Source organism: Leguminivora glycinivorella, chromosome 2, assembly GCF_023078275.1.
Source record: "Leguminivora glycinivorella isolate SPB_JAAS2020 chromosome 2, LegGlyc_1.1, whole genome shotgun sequence".
Lineage (NCBI taxonomy): Eukaryota > Metazoa > Arthropoda > Insecta > Lepidoptera > Tortricidae > Leguminivora > Leguminivora glycinivorella.
In genome coordinates, this window is record NC_062972.1 from 30,398,459 (window position 1) to 30,417,256 (window position 18,798).

General features: G+C 36.8%; 6 protein-coding genes across 7 annotated transcripts in view; 4 read left to right on the plus strand and 2 right to left on the minus strand.

Annotated features, from left to right (window-relative positions):
• Positions 1 to 3,431, minus strand: part of LOC125242417 (structural maintenance of chromosomes protein 4) — an 86,980-nt gene extending 83,549 nt beyond the window's left edge. For both annotated transcript variants that reach the window (XM_048151229.1, XM_048151228.1), the window contains exons 1-2: positions 3,005 to 3,431; positions 2,459 to 2,650 (exon numbers count right to left, since the gene is read on the minus strand). In XM_048151229.1, coding sequence (XP_048007186.1) covers positions 2,459 to 2,650; positions 3,005 to 3,313 — 501 coding nt within the window. In that variant the 5' untranslated portion in view covers positions 3,314 to 3,431. The remainder of the gene's footprint in view (positions 1 to 2,458; positions 2,651 to 3,004) is intronic.
• A 476-nt stretch (positions 3,432 to 3,907) lies between these two features.
• On the plus strand, positions 3,908 to 5,832 carry LOC125239707 (pre-mRNA-splicing factor 38). Its single transcript, XM_048147351.1, has 2 exons — positions 3,908 to 4,607; positions 5,511 to 5,832. The coding sequence occupies exons 1-2, from the start codon at positions 3,943 to 3,945 to the stop codon at positions 5,755 to 5,757; spliced, it is 912 nt and encodes a 303-aa protein (XP_048003308.1). The 5' UTR covers positions 3,908 to 3,942; the 3' UTR covers positions 5,758 to 5,832.
• Positions 5,781 to 7,777, minus strand: LOC125239685 (serine/threonine-protein kinase RIO3-like). Its single transcript, XM_048147329.1, has 2 exons — positions 6,520 to 7,777; positions 5,781 to 6,083 (listed from the first exon to the last, which is right to left on the minus strand). The coding sequence occupies exons 1-2, from the start codon at positions 7,588 to 7,590 to the stop codon at positions 5,886 to 5,888; spliced, it is 1,269 nt and encodes a 422-aa protein (XP_048003286.1). The 5' UTR covers positions 7,591 to 7,777; the 3' UTR covers positions 5,781 to 5,885.
• An 86-nt stretch (positions 7,778 to 7,863) lies between these two features.
• On the plus strand, positions 7,864 to 8,355 carry LOC125239718. Its single transcript, XM_048147362.1, has 2 exons — positions 7,864 to 8,009; positions 8,098 to 8,355. The coding sequence occupies exons 1-2, from the start codon at positions 7,882 to 7,884 to the stop codon at positions 8,267 to 8,269; spliced, it is 300 nt and encodes a 99-aa protein (XP_048003319.1). The 5' UTR covers positions 7,864 to 7,881; the 3' UTR covers positions 8,270 to 8,355.
• On the plus strand, positions 8,157 to 10,661 carry LOC125239674 (putative leucine-rich repeat-containing protein DDB_G0290503). The gene is made up of 2 exons (XM_048147318.1): positions 8,157 to 8,298; positions 8,381 to 10,661. The coding sequence occupies exons 1-2, from the start codon at positions 8,276 to 8,278 to the stop codon at positions 10,659 to 10,661; spliced, it is 2,304 nt and encodes a 767-aa protein (XP_048003275.1). The 5' UTR covers positions 8,157 to 8,275.
• Positions 10,582 to 17,465, plus strand: LOC125239696 (structure-specific endonuclease subunit SLX4). Its single transcript, XM_048147340.1, has 4 exons — positions 10,582 to 11,027; positions 11,516 to 11,901; positions 15,845 to 15,997; positions 17,196 to 17,465. The coding sequence occupies exons 1-4, from the start codon at positions 10,721 to 10,723 to the stop codon at positions 17,271 to 17,273; spliced, it is 924 nt and encodes a 307-aa protein (XP_048003297.1). The 5' UTR covers positions 10,582 to 10,720; the 3' UTR covers positions 17,274 to 17,465.
• Positions 17,466 to 18,798: the final 1,333 nt, after the last annotated feature.

The following is an 18,798-nucleotide window of genomic DNA, read 5'->3' on the forward strand; positions in this document are numbered from 1 at the left end:
TTAAAAATAATACAAAACCCATGTACACTGCCTTATGCTTATCACTAATTTTGTGCTATTCAGAAAATAATTGCACTTAGTTACCTTTAACAATGTGCTAATTCCATTATGCTTGCCCACAAATGATAGTCACTACATACATAGTATAAAACAAAGTCGCTTTCTCTGTCCCTATGTCCCTATGTATGCTTAAATGTTTAAAACTACGCAACGGATTTTGATGCGGTTTTTTTTAATAGATAGAGTGATTGTAGAGGAAGGATTACATGTAGGTATAGTACCCGTGCGAAGCCGGGGCGGGTCGCTAGTGTTTTATAATATACAAAATTGTGAGCAAAAGGGTCAAAATCAAAATAATCATATAGTATCAGCACAATTGTTTTTTTACTCCCAAACTGTTATTCGTCATTTACAGGGTCGTGCATACCCTACATAAAAGTCTATTCCCCAAAGCCAGCGCCCGCCGGCTTCCCGTGCATGCACGCAGTAACGAAAAAATTTAAAACGCATTGTTTGGCTCTGTAACCATGGCAACGTATTCCGGCGGGGGATGGCTTTGGGCAGCTGCGCTGGCAGTGCATAATCAGTGAATTTCACTAAAGTTATTCTAGAAACCTATTAAAAAACTAAGTGCATGGTCATAGAAAAAGTATTGTATGCAAGTCAAAAAATACACGTGACGTCTTTATTAACAATTATCGGCTTCGCCTCAAATTGTTACTCACGCCACTCGTCTTTTTAGACCTCCTGTAAACGCCTGTTGCATAAAATAAATACTAATATCTGGGCGACCGAGCTTCGCTCGGTTCTGTTTCGTATCCTTGACATGTGTCGCCATCTAGTTCAAAAATGAATAGTACCTACATCGAGCGAAAGAATTCTCAGCCTTAACAACACAACTACTCCACACGAGATGGCGCGCATTTCGCCACAAAAACTCAAATAGTGTATTTTTCTATTCGTTTTAGCCTTGACTAGGGTTGTAAATAGAAAAAAAACAAATGTTTTTTTTCAGAATTGTGAAAAAAACATGAAAAAAAACCGAGCACCATGGTTTTTTTTCTAAATATGGTTTTTTTTTCAGATGAACAAATAATACGACAATAACGGTTTTTCGTGAGTTGTAACGTGTTTCAATAACAATAACGTACATTTTAAATTAACATTCAGTATACAAACGTTTATTGGGGAATCCCCGATGTTGCGTGTAGCGTGGAGAGGCGGTGGTGTTGCCAACAGTAAATAGTGATAACTGTCAACTACAGATTTCGTAAATGTTACTTTTATAAGACCAGAAATTAAAGTATTTGATTAAATTCGTTTAATAGTTAACATTAAGTCAAAAAAACCGTATAAAAGTATTAACTATTTTGCAAATTTTGAGATTTCGTACTTTAGAAAAAAAAAATACTCCAGAAAAAAAACTGTTTTTTTTTTCACGGTTTTTTTTTCATGTTTTTATTTCAAGCCAGAAAAAAAACCGTTTTTTTGCAACCCTAGCCTTGACCTGTATCGCCATCTAGTGTTTGCAATAAATAGTACTTACATCGACCGAAAGAATTCTGTCTTAACAGTACAACTACTGCACACGAGATGGCGCGCGAAGAAAAACGCATGAAAACTCGAAAATTCGCGTTTTCCGGGACCTAAGGATAAGTTAGACCGATTTTTCACCCTCAAAAACCCCCACATAACAAATTTCAGCGAAATCGTTAGAGCGGTTTCCGAGATGGTCAGTGTAAATAAATATATAAATAAATAAATAAATATACAAGAATTGCTCGTTTAAAAGTATAAGATAAGATTCTTGGTGAGATGTTGATGGCAGTGTGCCATCATCACTGTTTTTTTTCTAAGGGTACAAAGAAATGTATGGTTGAGGAAATTTATTGTTTAGCTTAGCAGTTAACAGTCCACATTACATTAGACAAATCTTAGCACAAGTTTGCAAAGCCATATTTTCTCAAATCACAAACTGCTAAAGGATCAAACACCTGGACCATACAATTTGACAAAGATTTTTTTAGTAGGTACCGGTCAGTTATTTATTACCCCTTTCACTGTCAAGAACCCCCATGGTGGACACTTGTAATCCTTGCTCAGATGCGAGACATCCTGCTAGGATTGGTTTCTGGGCAGAGAGAACATTTATGTCGGTCAGTGAATGTGTTAAATAGTACTTACCTCAAGTATGGTGATTAAATAGTTCTTCAGGTAGCCGTACATGCCACTGCTATTTTTTCAACAAACAGTCTAGAAGTATCACTTTGAAGTTGAACTTGTTTATATGTGATGTCCAATACCCTTTTTTATTTTAGGTATTTCTAATAATCACTTTTATAACATTTTACACTTTTAAATAATAAAAAAAAAACTTTTTAAAAATCTTTCCCGGAATAAATGCCAAAGGCATAAAATCTGTAAAATAACATCATTTGTAGACTAATTCTAGACTCACCCCGTCAATGATCTGGCAAAAATGGACGGCAACGCTGGCACTAGTGATGTTTGGATGCTTGCTCGACTTGTGGAGGAGAACGGAAATCTTCTTCGACCGGATCTTGGTGGCTCGGTAACCGAACACAAACAACATAGAGTCTATCACATTGCTCTTTCCACTGCCGTTTGGGCCTATGATTGCTGTGAAGCTCTGAAATAAAAAAAATGTGTTTAAAAAATAGAAAAAAGGATCACCATGTCTACTAGAATTTGGGAGTCAATTCCAGTCAGACTCAAGAGATGTAATTGTAATAAACTTTTTTTTTTACTTAATATCATAACATACATAAAACTATTTTGTTAATTTTGATTCATAATATCTATCCTCAGCTAAAATATTAACAGCCAATAAAACTGATGTCTTCTGAAATAGTTAAGATCCACTCTACCACCTTTCTAGATCTGCATATAGACAACAAAGCAAGGTTATAAGTTATAAGAATCAGTTCAAATAGCTCGTTTGTATGAAAAAACGATTACAATTACCTTAGTAACAGTTACATACCTTGTGAAAAGGCCCAAGGGTCTGCACTCCAGCATAACTCTTAAAGTTCTCATTGACAATATGCGTTATAATGAGTCTAGGGCCTGTGGCGTCAAATGTACAGGCTGGCTTCGGCGCCGGCGGTATGTACACTCCACCCATGCGGATACCACCCTCTTCATCTTCAGAAACTCGGTCTACATCACCGTCTATAAGGAATTCTTGATCGGGCGCATCAGTCCCACCGTTTGCGACCACATTTGTGTTTTCGTCCACTTCATCCACTTCCATGGGCTCCGCGTTCCCCTTTTTCTTTCGGTTCGCCGTCATTATTAGCCAACTATAAGAACACCGTTTAATTAAGTGTAAATCGAGAAAACGCGACGATATACAATATTTTCAAACGAAATTGAAAATATTTTGAACAACGGCCGTTTACTTTACAATATCCAAGCGCGAATTAGGAAATGTCACTGTTGACAGTTGATTGTCAAAAATTAAATTCCGTTGCAGCCATTGTTATGATCGTTGTGGGAAAATATTGTAATCTAAAGTATTTATACAAAAATACATAATACTTTATTTTAGACTCATTTTGTATATTCGTTTCAAATCACACACCCGTGAGATATAGTACTAAAATTACAATAATTACCAATGGATAAATTTTGGCAGGATAATTTTGATTTTCTTAGTCAGTAGTTTTGACATCCAAAGTAAACAAAATTGTTTATGGTCCGTTAAAACTGTGAATAGACGATTATAATATTGTAGTGCATACATCTCAAATTAATAATAATTATTGTGTACTGATTTATTGATAAGTATGATAAATTATTCAGTTAATCAAAATTTGTTGTCTTTCATGCAAACTCGTCATTTCGATATTTTCGATTTTGAAAACAATTATCTGTTTAGTTTAGACCCCGCTTTAGATAGAACTGTCAAAAATAGTAAAAATGGCGAACCGGACAGTAAAGGACGCGAAATCAATTCGCGGCACAAATCCACAATATTTAATAGAAAAAATCATTAGAGCACGTATATACGATTCTAAATATTGGAAAGAAGAATGTTTTGCCCTTACAGCAGAGTTGTTAGTGGACAAAGCGATGGAGTTACGCTATGTCGGCGGCGTGCATGGTGGTTTTATTTACCCGACTCCTTTTCTATGTTTAGTTCTCAAAATGCTGCAGATCCAACCTGAAAAAGATATTGTGGTTGAGTTCATAAAGAATGAAGAGTTTAAATATGTGCGTGCACTGGGTGCTTTTTACATGCGCCTCACGGGAACGTCAGTGGACTGTTACAAGTATCTGGAGCCTTTATTCAATGATAACCGCAAGTTGAGGCGTCAGAATCGCCAGGGACAGTTCGAGATAGTACACGTAGACGAGTTCATAGACGAGCTGCTTCGTGAAGAGCGTTTATGCGACGTGATACTGCCGAGGATACAGAAACGGCATGTGCTGGAGGAAAACAATGAGTTGGAGCCAAAAGTGTCGGCCCTGGATGATGACTTGGACGAAGACATGCCCTCTGATGACGACAATGACCCAGATTCCAAAGAAAACAGAAGAGACAAAGATAGGAGGGATAGGGGAGGGGACAAGAGGAGAGAAAGGTTAGAATACATTTTTATTACTAGTTGTAACACAGAGCAACAGAGGTCCATTCATTCCAGTATATTTTAACCAAATTATCTTTGTTGTATTAAAAAAAAACAATCTTAAATATGCCAGTTTAATTCCATTGCAACTATTATGAAAAATATTTCCCAAGATTCAACTCTTCACAGTATTTGAATACCATAATATGTGAGTGTGTTTAGTAGAACGTCCCACTTTGTCGGTTACCATTAAGGCGAGATTTACTTGGATCTTTATGTGAATAAACTGACAAAGTAGCTTTATAGCAATCGACAAAGTGGGACATTTTCCTGTACACACTCACATATCTGTCCCACTACAAGTCTACTATATTACATACATACATACATACATATAATCACGCCTGTATCCCATGAAGGGGTAGGCAGAGCACATGAAACTACTCAAGTTTCAGTGCCACTCTTGGCAAATAAGGGGTCGATAGAAAACGAAAGCGTGACATTGCAGTGACAGGTTGCCAGCCTCTCGCCTACGCCACACTTTAACCCATATCCCACAGTCGCCTTCTACGACACCCACGGGATGAAAGGGGGTGGTGAAATTCTTAACCCGTCACCACACGGGTCTACTATATTGAGCCCAATAAATGAGCTAAGTTCTGAATGTCTTTCCCCCAACATAGACCAACCGTCCCACTCATAAGTAAAAAAAAGTATTTAAGTATATTTTTGCTTATTAGTTTTATTGTGTCTACTTTTTCTTCATTGTCATCCCACTATTTGGAGTATCATGCTCAACCGCTGCATAATTCCCTACCTTTTTACTTTCCAACTCCATAAAATCTTTAAGCCTATTTTATCCCTTATAAAGCTGTAATTGAATAAAAGAATAATTGTATCAAGCACTTATCATTACAGATCACGAGAACGCGATCGTCGCAACAAAGACCGTAAACGTGAGCGCTCACGCAGCAAAGAACGGGAACGGCGGCGAGAAAGAGACCGTGAGAGGGAGAAAGAACGTGAGCGCGAACGAGACCGCGATAGAGAACGCAGAGAGCGCGAACGCGAGAAAGAGAGGGAACGGGAGAAGGAAAGGGATAGGGAGAGGAGGGAACGGCGGGAGATTGAAAGAAGGGACAGAGATAGAGGTGGGAGGTATTAGTGTAAGAATAAAAGCGTGTTAAGAACAGTTCAGTAGTTTTATTTTATTTTCTTTCCAAGTTCCTTGTGTAAGCCCTCTCAATTCAGTTGACTAAAGTTGATATTATTATAGCTTATTAGGTGTTATTTTCATCTTTTAAAACGGCAGCTTCTTCCAAGATTGCCAGTGTTGCTAGGTAGCATCCTGTTGGGATTAGTCAAATGCTGGCTTTTCCATAAATCCTTGGGGTGGACATTTAACACAGAATCATCAATTTCTTTAAGCCCTGTAATATCTTTAAATAGCTTCTCTACAGGTCTCACTGGGACACCTCTGGCTTCGAAAAACTGAAAATAAAATTTATGGTTAATGGTTTGCTTAATTTTTTTTAGTAAATTAATTTTGTCTGTTGACGAAATGCCACATGTACTGTTTCTGGTTCTGCTACTACACTAGACTACTACAATTCATGCCAACGTTTCAAACACTTTACAGCATTACCCGTTGACCATGAATGCTGAAAAGTAACTATTACGGTAACCGAAGACAATATTAAATGAAGGTAATGTTATAAGTTATACTATAAAACTGCATAAACACATAATAGATGACATTCATTGATAAAGTAACCATACTAAGCTTTATTTGACGTTCACATACGCATTGTAATATGCCTACTTTGGAAAATAAATTGTTCATTTCATTTCATTACACCTTACATTTATTTTATGCAGCAAAAACTTGAAATGAGCAATTAAATAAATATGTTTATTTTAGCCTTACCCTGGTAATAAAACAGCAATCTTTCATCAGCTTTTTCAAAGCTAAAGGATGGGTTGCCTTCACAGAGTGTGACCATCCAATGTAATGGACTTCTTTATTCCAAAATAAAATGTTTTTTGAGGCCAATTTTCCATGAACTAAATGTAATGTTTTGTACCACATTTCTATATCTTTGATAATAGTGTTGTACATTTCTTGAGCCCGCTTCAAGGGGTTGGTAGCAAGAGTTTCGATTGATGGGGCAGTTACCCCTTCTGTGCCCACCAGACTCATAACAATAACATTTCGGCTAGAATGTTTCACTTGTGGCACTTTACATTTTGCTTTATTTAGAATATGTAAGTTATCTCTTTCTCTCTGAACTTCTTGAAATATTCTCTCATTATTTGATTTATCTTCACTTAGTTTATAGACTTTTACTGCATTTTCTTCAGACTGCCAATTGCGGTAGCGCTTATTATACTCATTGTTGATAGTAGCATACATTAAAATAGGTTTAGCACCAGGCTCCCTTGGATAATCCTTTCTTGAAATATAGGCAAATATAACTACAGAGTTTAGCCCCTTCTTTATTATATTTCCAAAGTTTCCTGTATAATAATTATTTGATGAAACAATGCTTTTCAGTATTTCTGCTGTGGGCTCATCAAACATATTAATATTAAATGCTTCTTTGTCTTGAGTACTGCAAACAATATTTGAGAGAGTAATGTTTTGCAAACTAGGTTTTTTCTTATTAATGATTTTTTTCCTCTCATGACTCACTTTACTAATAGTTGAGTCATATTCATCCAAAATATAGTAGTCTGAAACATCTATTAAATCTGACATGAATGAATCATCAATAGTGTTAATATGCTGGTGTTTTGTCTGTGATACCTCTACAGTGGGTTCAGCTCCTTTAGGATCAGAACTTCCGCCAGGAGTGCCAGGACAGATAGTGATATTTTCTTCTATCCATACATAAGAATCTTCTAGCTGTAAACTGTCTGAAGAAGTTCCTTGCAAGTCTGGCAATACGCAAAAATCACTTTCTAAATCCATTGTTTCTGGTGACAATTTCTTCAACATGTTGCAACTTTGTTTAAACACAATGACTGTTCTTACAGTTATTAAACTTATTAATATGTGCAACTATCATATTATATCATAAACCTATCTGTGCGAAAATATTACTCAACAATTTCAAACTCCCGGCTGACATCATTTTCATTTGACATTACAAAGGAGTATTTTCCTCTAGGTTATACCGAAATACGGAATAAAAAGTCTCGGAATGTTTCAGACACGACTAAACAAGACGCAATGTTATTTGTTTATGCTTCAAGTTGTCAAATCCAAAACGTCAAGTATTATAGAAAAATGGCGATCGGTGTTGATACTTCAAAATGGAAACCTAGAAAAATAACAGGAACACCAGCTGCAAAGTTTAGAAATCGTCTTGCTGCCGGCATTTTAGGCTTCGGTATACTATGGGGTGCATTTTTCCAGTAAGTTTTAGTAGCCAAATTGAGACAGACTTTAGAAATGTGATGTTTAGGTTATGTTACACATAACGATTGTATTTTGTGTTTACAGATATTCTAGTTTCACTGAGCCTATGAAAAAAGCCGCAGACGTTCTTTATGAGGATCCCATTGAAGAACAGGAGAGAAAGATATTGATAGCTAGTGGCCTGCACTTAAGATCAGGACGTACTATACGGCGGATGATGGCAGAGGAAGAACGACTGGACTTGCCTCACAAATAGCGTAACATGAATGTAGATACTTTAAATAGGTATGTGATACTATAGATTATCTTTATGTTAATAAATTTTAGTCAAATATTTTAAAACTTGTTTCATTTGCTTTGTTTCCAGCAAGCGAAAAGTTGTAAGCAAATACTTTGTGGGTAAGACTGTTATGGATGAAAGTCTCTCTGATTTCAAGGAGAAGAAAAGTTTTAAAGCAAAAAATAAAGCACCTCCTGCCAAGCCTAAAACTATAAAAGTGAAACGAGTCAAAGGTCAGAAGGATATACGGACTGTGTTAAAGGCTAAAAAGAATGAGCTAATTGCTTACTCTGAAGATTTTGACTCTGTATGCAAGAAATCTGGGATTGATGTAGATTCTGAACAACTCCAGCTAGCTATAGCTCTGTCCAAATCACTACAAACAACAGATTCCGGTGAAAGTTCAAGCTCAAGCTCAAAATCTTTGACAACCCAACAAAGGACAGGACTCATTCGCACTACTTTAAAAGAGTATGGATTTAAAGTGCCTGCAAAACCGATTACAAATAGGAAAACCAAGAAACGAAGAAAACCGTACAAATTGCTTTTGACAAGCGAGGAAGAAAAGCAACAAATAATATCTGATAGGTACTCACAAATACTTTTTGAGTTAAATAACTTACATAGTAGCGCTAGAGATGAAGATTTAGTTTTACCTAATTTATTCATATACAACATGTCTACTAATATAGAATATGATATTATTAAAGATGACTCTATATTTTATGTTGAGAACATTGTTGAAGAAACACCAAATATCATGGGATGCTTGTTAAAAAATTGGTCTGATATTCCCGGCAGACCGTCAAGTCCTAATGTCAACAAATCTGAACTACTTTTTTCAGAAGTAGAATGCTCTCAGGAAGAATTAGACATTGTTCTAAGTGGGTGTTTAAAAAATAGTAAAGAAATTCTTAAGAAGAAAAATATAGTGAAAGATAAAGGAAATGGTGTTGATATTAGTCCAGTTAAAACCATTAGTAAAACTACAATAGATCTTAGTCCAAAATTTGTAGAAGATGCAGGGAACCAATCACCAGTTGTGATAGCAGAAAGCAGTAGTATTGATATAAATGATACTGAAAATGATGAATGTTCATTAAAAGTAGTTAATAGAGAAATGTTAATGGTAACGCAGCCAAGTAGAAGCTTATCCCCGGACTTATTTGATGATGAAGAAGACATGGTAGCTGTAATAGCTAATGAAACAGTAACAGAAACTGAATCTGTAAGTAATTTTACAAAACAAGTCAGTGAAGTCATGGATTTGACTGAATGTGTTCTTGCTCAAAAAAATGTGTGTAATAGTAGCAATATGAAACCATTATCTCAAATATGTCAACAAATAGATATCACTAAAAGAAAATCTGATGATTTCATGGAGATAACAAAATGTGTAGGAAGTTCATCCCATCAAATAATAGATAATATTGAAGAAGAAATAGATTTAACAAGACCATGTATAAAAATTTCTACTAATTTAAATAATGACATGCATCCTGAAGTTGTGGAATGTGACAGTAATTCTTCTCTATTTATTACAAATAAGACTGATGAACATATAGATTTAACAGCTGAATGTGAAAAAGGTAATGAATCAGAAAACAATAGAAACCAATCAGATATGGATATTTTACAAACAAATTTAAATATTTGTTCAAAAGACAAGACTGATGAACTTGTTGATTTAACAGAACACTGTGTTGGTGACAGGGAAAAAAATAATTATTGTGTAAATGCTGACAATATTGAACATATGGATTTAACCCAATCTTCAAATGCAAGTAGTGATTCATTACCTTTTGTTCAAGTTGGTGGTACACAGGAAGATTCAGAGAAATCTCTAGATGATACAATAATATTAAACGAAAATGATTACATAAAAACCAAAACGCCAGAAAGTAATAAGAAGTTACGTACCAGTGCTGATGAACAGCCTCATCCAGATTTAAACACTCCTAGTTCAGGCAAAGTAAGTGAGGTATCACCAAAATGCATGTCAGTAGAAACAGATGAGACTTCTATAATAAACCTTGATGACAGTGAAGTACCTGAAGTAAAAGATGACAATGTAGATTTAACACAATCATCTGATTCAAATGAGGCTAACAACATTTGTCAAAACAGTCATGTAAACAACAGTAGTCTCGGAAAAAAAGATGATGTGTCAGTAGATTATGATGAAGCTTTAGAAAACATGAACTCTTTTCCATATGATAATGATACAATAGTGACTGAAGACCATTTAGGAAAGACTAATGATAATGTGGTGCTTTTAAATAGTACTGAACCTGAACCTATTAAAGATTTAAACTCTTTTTCTGAAAATATCGACAACTATGTTGATTTTGGGGCCTTTCAGTTATAGACAACATAACTAGTTTCAATAACCAATCAAGACATACAAATAACTTACCAAACGGTAGCATGCGAGACAGTCTACCCATGGTAGATGTAAAAGGTACTGGGAAATCTAAATCTCCGTTGTACAAAATTGATGATCCCACTTCTGACCCTAAAAGTCCTACAATCAACAAGGAATCTGCTGAAACTAGAACAGAAACTCCTAAGACTAAAGTTAAGAATCAAGTTAATGTAGAAACACCTAAGCAGTCAGAATATATTGTAAAAACTGATAATGTTACTCCTATGATGGATTATGCTTCTATGTCTACACCGGAAAGGAATAAAGAATTGGACAAATATGGGCTGAAGCCATTCAAACGGAAAAGAGGTAACTTTATTTTTTATTACCATATCTAGATATTTTTCTGGCACTTGTGATGACTTCCTTCCGATATTTAGTTCATCGATACGAGTACATTACATTATCATATCTCTATTATAATATGTCATTAATTATTATAATTATTGCCGTGGCACTGAATCTTGAGTAGTTTCATGTCCTCTGCCTGCCCCGTTTAGGGAAAGTCACATGTTTGTAATATATGGACAATAATAATAAAACAAACCATATTTTAATACTTTACATAATTAATTTCTTACATGATTATTCAAGATTTTAGAGATTATTATTAGTGGTAATTAATAACCTTATGGCTATTTATCGATAAAATGGATTGTCGATGTTATTATTTTGTCAAGCACTAACAACTTGACATTCGTGCCAGAACAATATCTAGGTATATTTATTACGAACAAACAGCATTCTATTTATTATTTTACTTTGATTATTTATATAAAACTAACGTCATTTTTCAGCTATACAACTTTTAACGCATTTGTACAACCAGACCCACCCATATGTTGAATCAACTGAGGAGCTGCCGTCACCATCTAAAAAGCGAAGAATAGAACCTTTAAGCCAACCTTCATCTTCTAAACCTAGTAGTACATCTATATCACCCCGAAAAGTTACTAAATCACCTATAAAAGCTACTAAATCACCGAAGAAAGCTGCACAGTCACCAAGAAAAGCTTTAAGATCACCACGGAAAGCTTTAAGATCACCAAGAAGTGAAGACCAAAATTTGAATGATTCAGATAAAGAAAACGGCTTATTCATGATGACAAGAGAAGTGCCTGTGATTAGAAATATAGAGTGTGATGATGATGACTGGGTTTTTCAGAAACGAGAGAAGGCTAAGGTGAGTGAGATATAACATACTCGTATAACATATTTTGTAAGTATATTCTAACTATTATAAGACTCCCACATAAAATGTGTGAAAGATGATGTAGGGAAGGTGCTAACGAAAGACGATGATATAAGAGGACGTTGGAAAGGATACTTTGAAAGGTTGATGAATGAAGAAAATGATTGGAGCAGGGTATTGCATCACAAGCCGATAAATATGGGTGCAGTGAGAGATGTATGTATGGATGAGGTAAGAACGGCAGTGAGAAGTATGAAAAATGGAAAATCGGTAGGACCAGACGACATACCAGGAGAAGTATGGAAGTTGTTGTGTGAGGATGGATGTATGTGGCTGACTTTGTTCTTCAATAAGTTGTTGCACGAAGAAACTATCCCCGATGAATGGTGCGACAGTTTACTGGTGCCCATCTTCAAAAACAAGGGGGATGTACAGGAATGCAACAACTACAGAGGAATAAAGCTCATGTCACATACCATGAAAGTATGGGAAAAAGTGATAGAGAGACGCCTGAGAGAAGAGAGTAATATAACACAAAACCAGTTCGGGTTTATGCCGGGAGAAGTACAACAGACGCCATTTTTGCACTTCGCCAATTGTGCGAAAAATACAGACGTGCAAAAAAGAACTTGCATATGGTGTTTGTTGACCTCGAAAAAGCATACGATCGCGTACCCCGAGAGGTTTTGTGGTGGGCTCTGAAAGAGAAATGCGTGCCTGGGAAGTATGTGAAGCTAATTCGGTCAATGTACAGCCAATGTTGTACACGCGTCCGGTCAGCTGCCGGCACCACCGACAGGTTCAGTGTCGCGGTGGGCTTGCATCAGGGATCGGCTCTAAGCCCGTACCTCTTCCTGCTTATTATGGACGCCTTGTCGTCGGACATACAGGAGGAGGTACCCTGGTGTATGCTTTTCGCCGATGACATTGTGCTTGTCGGTGAAGACGGACACGAGGTACAGAGCAGACTCGAGACATGGCGGCAAAGGCTGGAGAATGTTGGCTTGAAGATCAGCAGATCTAAAACAGAACATATGTTCTGTGATTTCGGCGGTCTCTCTAGTTTTGCTGCCATAGAACTCGATGGCACTTTATTGCCGGTCTGCTCCGACTTCAAGTACCTTGGCTCGCTCGTACAGTGCGATGGCGATATCGATCGGGACGTGAAAAACCGGATTAGCACAGGGTGGATGAAATGGCGACAGGTTACGGGAACTATTTGCGACGCCCGGATGCCTCTTCGATTGAAGGGTAAAATTTATAAATCCATCATCAGACCTGTCGTCATGTATGGATCAGAGTGCTGGGCCCTAAAGGTGATGGATGAAAAGAGATTGCATGTAACAGAGATGAGAATGTTAAGATGGATGTGTGGCGTGACAAGGATGGATAAGATAAAAATGAGTATATAAGAGGAAGCCTGAAAGTTGCACCGATAGTAGAAAAAGTAAGAGCTAATCGTCTGGCATGGTATGGGCATGTGATGCGAAGGGATGAAAGTCATGTGACGAGAAAGGCATTGCGAATGAGTGTGGAAGGAAGTAACGGGAGAGGAAAACCGAGGAAAAGGTGGATGGATTGCGTGAGAGATGATATGAAGCGAAAGCAAGTGAATGATGAAATGACGGATGATAGGGAGGTATGGAAGCGGAAGACATGCTGCGCCGACCCCAAATGAATAAATAAATAATTAAATAATTATTATAGGACATTGTTACACAGATTGACTGAGGCCCACTGTAAGCTCAAGAAGGCTTGTGTTGTGGGTACTCAGACAACGATATATATAATATATAAATACTTATATACATAGAAAACATCCATGACTCAGGAACAAATATCTGTGCTCATCACACAAATAAATGCCCTTACCGGGATTCGAACCCGGGACCGCGGCGCAGCAGGCAGGGTCACTACCGACTGCGCCAGACCGGTCGTCAATGAATGGGATAAGGGCAGGCGAATGATGATTCTAACTATTATAAGACTATTGGATAGCATGTTTCGATGAAGACTTCATTGTTTTTGTGTAAAGGGAGAATATCAAATGTATCTTTGTGGCTTTCCATGCTTTAAAAGGCCTCACTATACTTGCAATTAGGATGAAGTCCTGTAGGAATTAGATGAAAACATCTTTATTGCAGTAAGCATAAGAATCCTTTTGTAATGGAACCCAACCAACGAGGGTGCGGTGTGCTGATGACGGGAGGACTTACGGAACTAACTTGTTCTGTCTATTGAAAAAAAAATGAAAAAATGAAAAATGCTTTATTTAGGTATCAAAGTGTCAGCTTATTACATTTACATGAGATGTATGTTATCGCTTAAATTACATATGAATAATGGAGTTAATGTAAAATAGCCTTGGAATAGTGTCCTGAGCCCTAAACTAGGTTAACCTGTCATATAGGGGTCAGGGAATAAACCACCGCTATTATTATCAAAGTTACAAAGGTTGATTGTTTCTAAACATGTTCGAATCGCTTACTAAAGTATCATATAAATCATATTATTAGGACATCGCTTCGAATTTTAATGTCCTTTGAGTCGTCGGCAACCCGAACCCTCCTTAGAACTTGTTCACTCCTTTTTGCTGCGTACTTAACACAGCAAAAGGGAATGTACAAGTGTCTAATAGGGTGGCAACGTGCATGTGACACTGTTTGAGTTGCAGGTGTCCATAGGTTACGGTGACCGGTTTCCATCAGGCGGACCGTACGCTTGTTTGCCACCGACGTAGTATAAAAAAAAACCCACATTTGTGTTGCCTTTTTTTTTAATACTACGTCGGTGGTAAACAAGCATACGGCCCGCCTGATGGAAAGCGGTCACCATGAGCTATGGACGCCTGCAATTCAAGGAGTGCCACATGCGCGTTGCCAACGCATTAGAAACTTCAAAAAAACGATTAACGATTTATTAAAGCTTTTTTTCTTAAATAGAGTGAGCGTCAGGACCCCTGGACCACTACAGATATTTGATGTTTAGTACATACTAAAATTTAGTACCTATTTGATACTATTTGGTACCTGAGTACATATATTTGGTACCTCCACTGATATCGAAAAATCGAGCGAATAAAGTGGCCAGACATTCTGACGTCAGGGATGTCTGGACCATTTTTGGTTTACATAGTTCTAGACAACACTACTAATTGATATGATGATATCTTAGTCAATATTTACTACCTATTTGGTACCTGTCAATATATTTTTTTCAAATTTTTTTGGCGTACCAGAAAAAAGTTATGATGGAATTTAAAGTTGAAAACTAGTGTAATTACACTAATTACTTTTATATTTCGACTACATTAATGCCACTAGTCAGTAGAGATGATGTGCGAGTGCCTAAAAATAAATTCCTTTTTAAGTTGACGCGCAGGAGGGCAGGCGGATTTGCCTCTATTCTTTTGACTGGCGCTACATACTTCAACGGCACGGCCGGGCTCACAACTTTAAATTCCGTCATAACATTTTTCTGGTACGCCAAAAAATTTTGAAAAAAATATATTGACAGGTACCAAATAGGTAGTAAATATTGACTAAGATATCAATTAGTAGTGTTGTCTAGAACTATGTAAACCAAAAATGGTCCAGACATCCTGACGTCAGAATGTCTGGCCACTTTATTTGCTCGATTTTTCGATATCAGTGGAGGTACCAAATATATGTACTCAGGTACCAAATAGTATCAAATAGGTACTAAATTTTAGTATGTACTAAACATCAAATATCTGTAGTGGTCCAGGGGTCCTGACGCTCACTAAATAGATAAGTTCAATTTGCATGGTAGGTGAACTAAACCAACAAGAAGACTACTCTCGCGACAGTCGCAACATTTATACATGATGTACTTACTGATATCTGTCAAGTTTCTACTATTCTGTTGGTCACCATTATCATGCACACAGTAATATCCTATTTATTGTTTCCAGCTTCAAACCTGCCGCGTGCCTTTACACATAGCGTTCCACAACTACGTGTCATGTCGCCTGCGATTGCATGAAGCCATCCTTCGCTATGAGCCCATCAATATAGACATAATACATAAGGAACTGGCTGCCAGTGGGCATAGATACGATCCCAAGGTAGGAATTAAAAAATCTACAATTTTTCAGTGTTGCATGAAGCCATCCTTCGTTATGAGTTCCTCAATATAGACAATAGGCTTGTGCCGTTTCGTTCGTTGATCGGAGCTAGATAATCTTCGCTGGGCTCAGGTGTTCTTGATGGTGGTAAATGATAAGCGGACTGTAGTTTAAAGCTGGTTTACTCCGAAATGTGAAAGAATACAAAGAAAGTAGTACAGTGTCGTTGCAAAAACCAGGGTGGTTTTTGAACGGTTTCGTAACAGAGCGCTCCGATCTCGTTCGATCGCTCCCACGAACTAGTTCGCTCTTTTAGGTCTTTTGCTCTTTTAGTTCAGCGAGACCAGCGACCACTACGGTCGGAAAGATCAGAACGAATGGGACCAAATAGTGTCAAATGATACGAATAGGTAGTCCACAGATAATAACAATTCCGAGCCGAAAGGTTGTAAGTAACCGAAACTTAATATGAAAACTTGACGTTTTTGTGTTGCTCTGCTAAATAGCTCGCTCTCGCTCGGCGCAATCACCCACTCGTTCTCGATCCAAACCGCTCGCGCTCGCCGATCCTATACTGAACTAAATGATCAAAGACCGATTCACAGAGCACGGAAAGATTCAGTTCATTTCGGTCATTGATGGGATTTTATTCCTAACAGTTCATAGTTCGTGAACGACACAAGCCTAATAGACAACGCATAAAGAAATGGCTGTCAGCGCGGACACAGATATGATCCCAAGGTAAAAATGGTCTGTACTGCAAATTTAATATTGTTCGGTGTTGCATGAAGCCATCCTTCGCTATGAGCCCATCAATAATTATAGACATAATACATAAGGAACTGGCTGCCAGTGGGTATAGATGCGATCCGAAGGTAGGAATTATTTGATAATTACAACAACTACATATATTGTTGCATGAAGCAATCCTCCACTATTAAGTCTATCCAAAGACATGTAACTCAGTATAGACAGATGTCTAAGAAAAAATACGAACCACGGAACCATAAAAAAATTCAAGTTCAAAAGATTTAATCCTGAGTCGAGAGATAGCTCTAGTCTATGCACTGTGATTACATTACACATTTTACTTTGATAGTAATTCCTCGATCCTCTTTGGCCTAACTTTGAATTAGACATTATTCATTGATGAATATGTTTAATTGATAAAATTAATAATAAGCAATTTTTATTTCAGGATCTTCTAAAATTCCTGGACAAGAAGTGCATCACAGTGAAAACGGCGGATAATACTAAAAACAATAAGAGGTACTAGTGAAGTGATTTCCATTATTTACAGACAATCATGTGTTCATTTTATACCAACTTGAACTTCGCTGTAAGGTAATAAATATGGTTTATTATTTAATGTAATATACCGGGTGCCCGGTAATTAATGGACAACCTTTTAACCACCAAGAGGGCACCTTATACTGGTCCAGAAATTCGACTTTAAGGTTTAGTAAAAGTCGCCTGGTTTTCGAGATTTTCACACTTTTTAAAATTTTAGGTAGTATTAAAATTTTAAAAATTGTGAAAATCTTGAAAACCAGGCGACTTTTACTAAACCTTAATGTCGATTTTCTGGACCAGTATAAGGTGCCCTCTTGGTGGTTAAAAGACCTGTCGCCTGGTTTTCGAGATTTTCACACTTTTTAAAATTTTAATACTACCTAAAATTTTAAAAAGTGTGAAAATCTCGAAAACCAGGCGACTTTTACTAAACCTTAATGTCGATTTTCTGGACCAGTATAAGGTGCCCTCTAGGTGGTTAAAAGGTTATCCATTAATTACCGGGCACCCTGTATTAGTTTTGTAAATAGATGTAGATTTAGATATTGCGTATTTTTTGAGAATTATGTACTCAACTTTTACGACCATAACCAAACTACTTTTATGTGCAGAGCACAACTAAGGGGCATTGAAACACGTACCATTGTGTTCTTGTCAGTATCACAATGGGGTTGTGAACTGTCAAAGGTATAGATGGCACTATCAGCATCATAGCTTGCCCCTGTTTTGTTTTGAGAGTTCAAAAAAAAAAGTTTAAAAAAATAAACAAGTATTTGACACATTTTTAGGGGTTGATAAGGCAAGCTATGATGGCGCCATCTGTTACGGCTCAGCCACGACATTCTTAGACCAATGTCGTGGCTGGGCCGTTAACGATTGGCCAGATTTATTAGTACTAAGGCGTAAGTAAAAGTAATGCAAAATTGTATCAGCTGCAGTTTTGTCAGCCGTAACACTGTACTGTTTACTTCTTGTATGGTTACTACCTAGTTTTCATCTATCAAAATCGTGGCTATAGTTTTGAAATACATTTTCGCGCCTTAGTGCATCAATGGCCTTTTCCCGTGGTTCTTAGGTGTTGATATGCAATAAACATATTATTTTCATTTAGATTTTTATTAAACAACTGATACACATTTCATTTAGTTTACCTAATTTCATTTAATTCATATATTTACAAAAGTTTATTTCAGTTAATTTTTATGACATCCATGTTCAAAGATTTGAAATTGACAGTTTTCTTCTTAGATCCATTAACGCGTAAAGAACAAAAAATATTTGAAATGCTGGATGTTTCAAAATGACCTTTGTCAGTAGGAACTAATACATAATGCATACTAATAATGCCAAATAAAAACAACTTACAAAGTAGTAAGATAACAATGAGAAAAGATCTGCAAATGAGATCAGCTTACTTCAGGTTTGCAATTCAATAGAAACTTAAACCTTACTACATTTGATATCTTAAGATTTCAGGAGATAAAATGGACATGACAACTTGCCATGAC

Excerpts from the sequence above, each read along its gene's own strand:
- LOC125239685 (XM_048147329.1), bottom strand. The coding sequence starts at position 7,590 with ATGTTGAAGAAATTGTCACCAGAAACAATGGATTTAGAAAGTGATTTT. Across the intron at positions 6,084-6,519 it reads ATTGCTGTTTTATTACCAGG|TTTTTCGAAGCCAGAGGTGT; the intron begins GTAAGGCTAAAA and ends TTTTATTTTCAG.
- LOC125239718 (XM_048147362.1), top strand. The coding sequence starts at position 7,882 with ATGGCGATCGGTGTTGATACTTCAAAATGGAAACCTAGAAAAATAACA. Across the intron at positions 8,010-8,097 it reads CTATGGGGTGCATTTTTCCA|ATATTCTAGTTTCACTGAGC; the intron begins GTAAGTTTTAGT and ends TTGTGTTTACAG.
- LOC125239696 (XM_048147340.1), top strand. The coding sequence starts at position 10,721 with ATGCGAGACAGTCTACCCATGGTAGATGTAAAAGGTACTGGGAAATCT. Across the intron at positions 11,028-11,515 it reads GCCATTCAAACGGAAAAGAG|CTATACAACTTTTAACGCAT; the intron begins GTAACTTTATTT and ends GTCATTTTTCAG. Across the intron at positions 15,998-17,195 it reads GGCATAGATACGATCCCAAG|GATCTTCTAAAATTCCTGGA; the intron begins GTAGGAATTAAA and ends TTTTTATTTCAG.
- LOC125239674 (XM_048147318.1), top strand. The coding sequence starts at position 8,276 with ATGAATGTAGATACTTTAAATAG. Across the intron at positions 8,299-8,380 it reads AATGTAGATACTTTAAATAG|CAAGCGAAAAGTTGTAAGCA; the intron begins GTATGTGATACT and ends CTTTGTTTCCAG.
- LOC125239707 (XM_048147351.1), top strand. The coding sequence starts at position 3,943 with ATGGCGAACCGGACAGTAAAGGACGCGAAATCAATTCGCGGCACAAAT. Across the intron at positions 4,608-5,510 it reads GGGGACAAGAGGAGAGAAAG|ATCACGAGAACGCGATCGTC; the intron begins GTTAGAATACAT and ends TTATCATTACAG.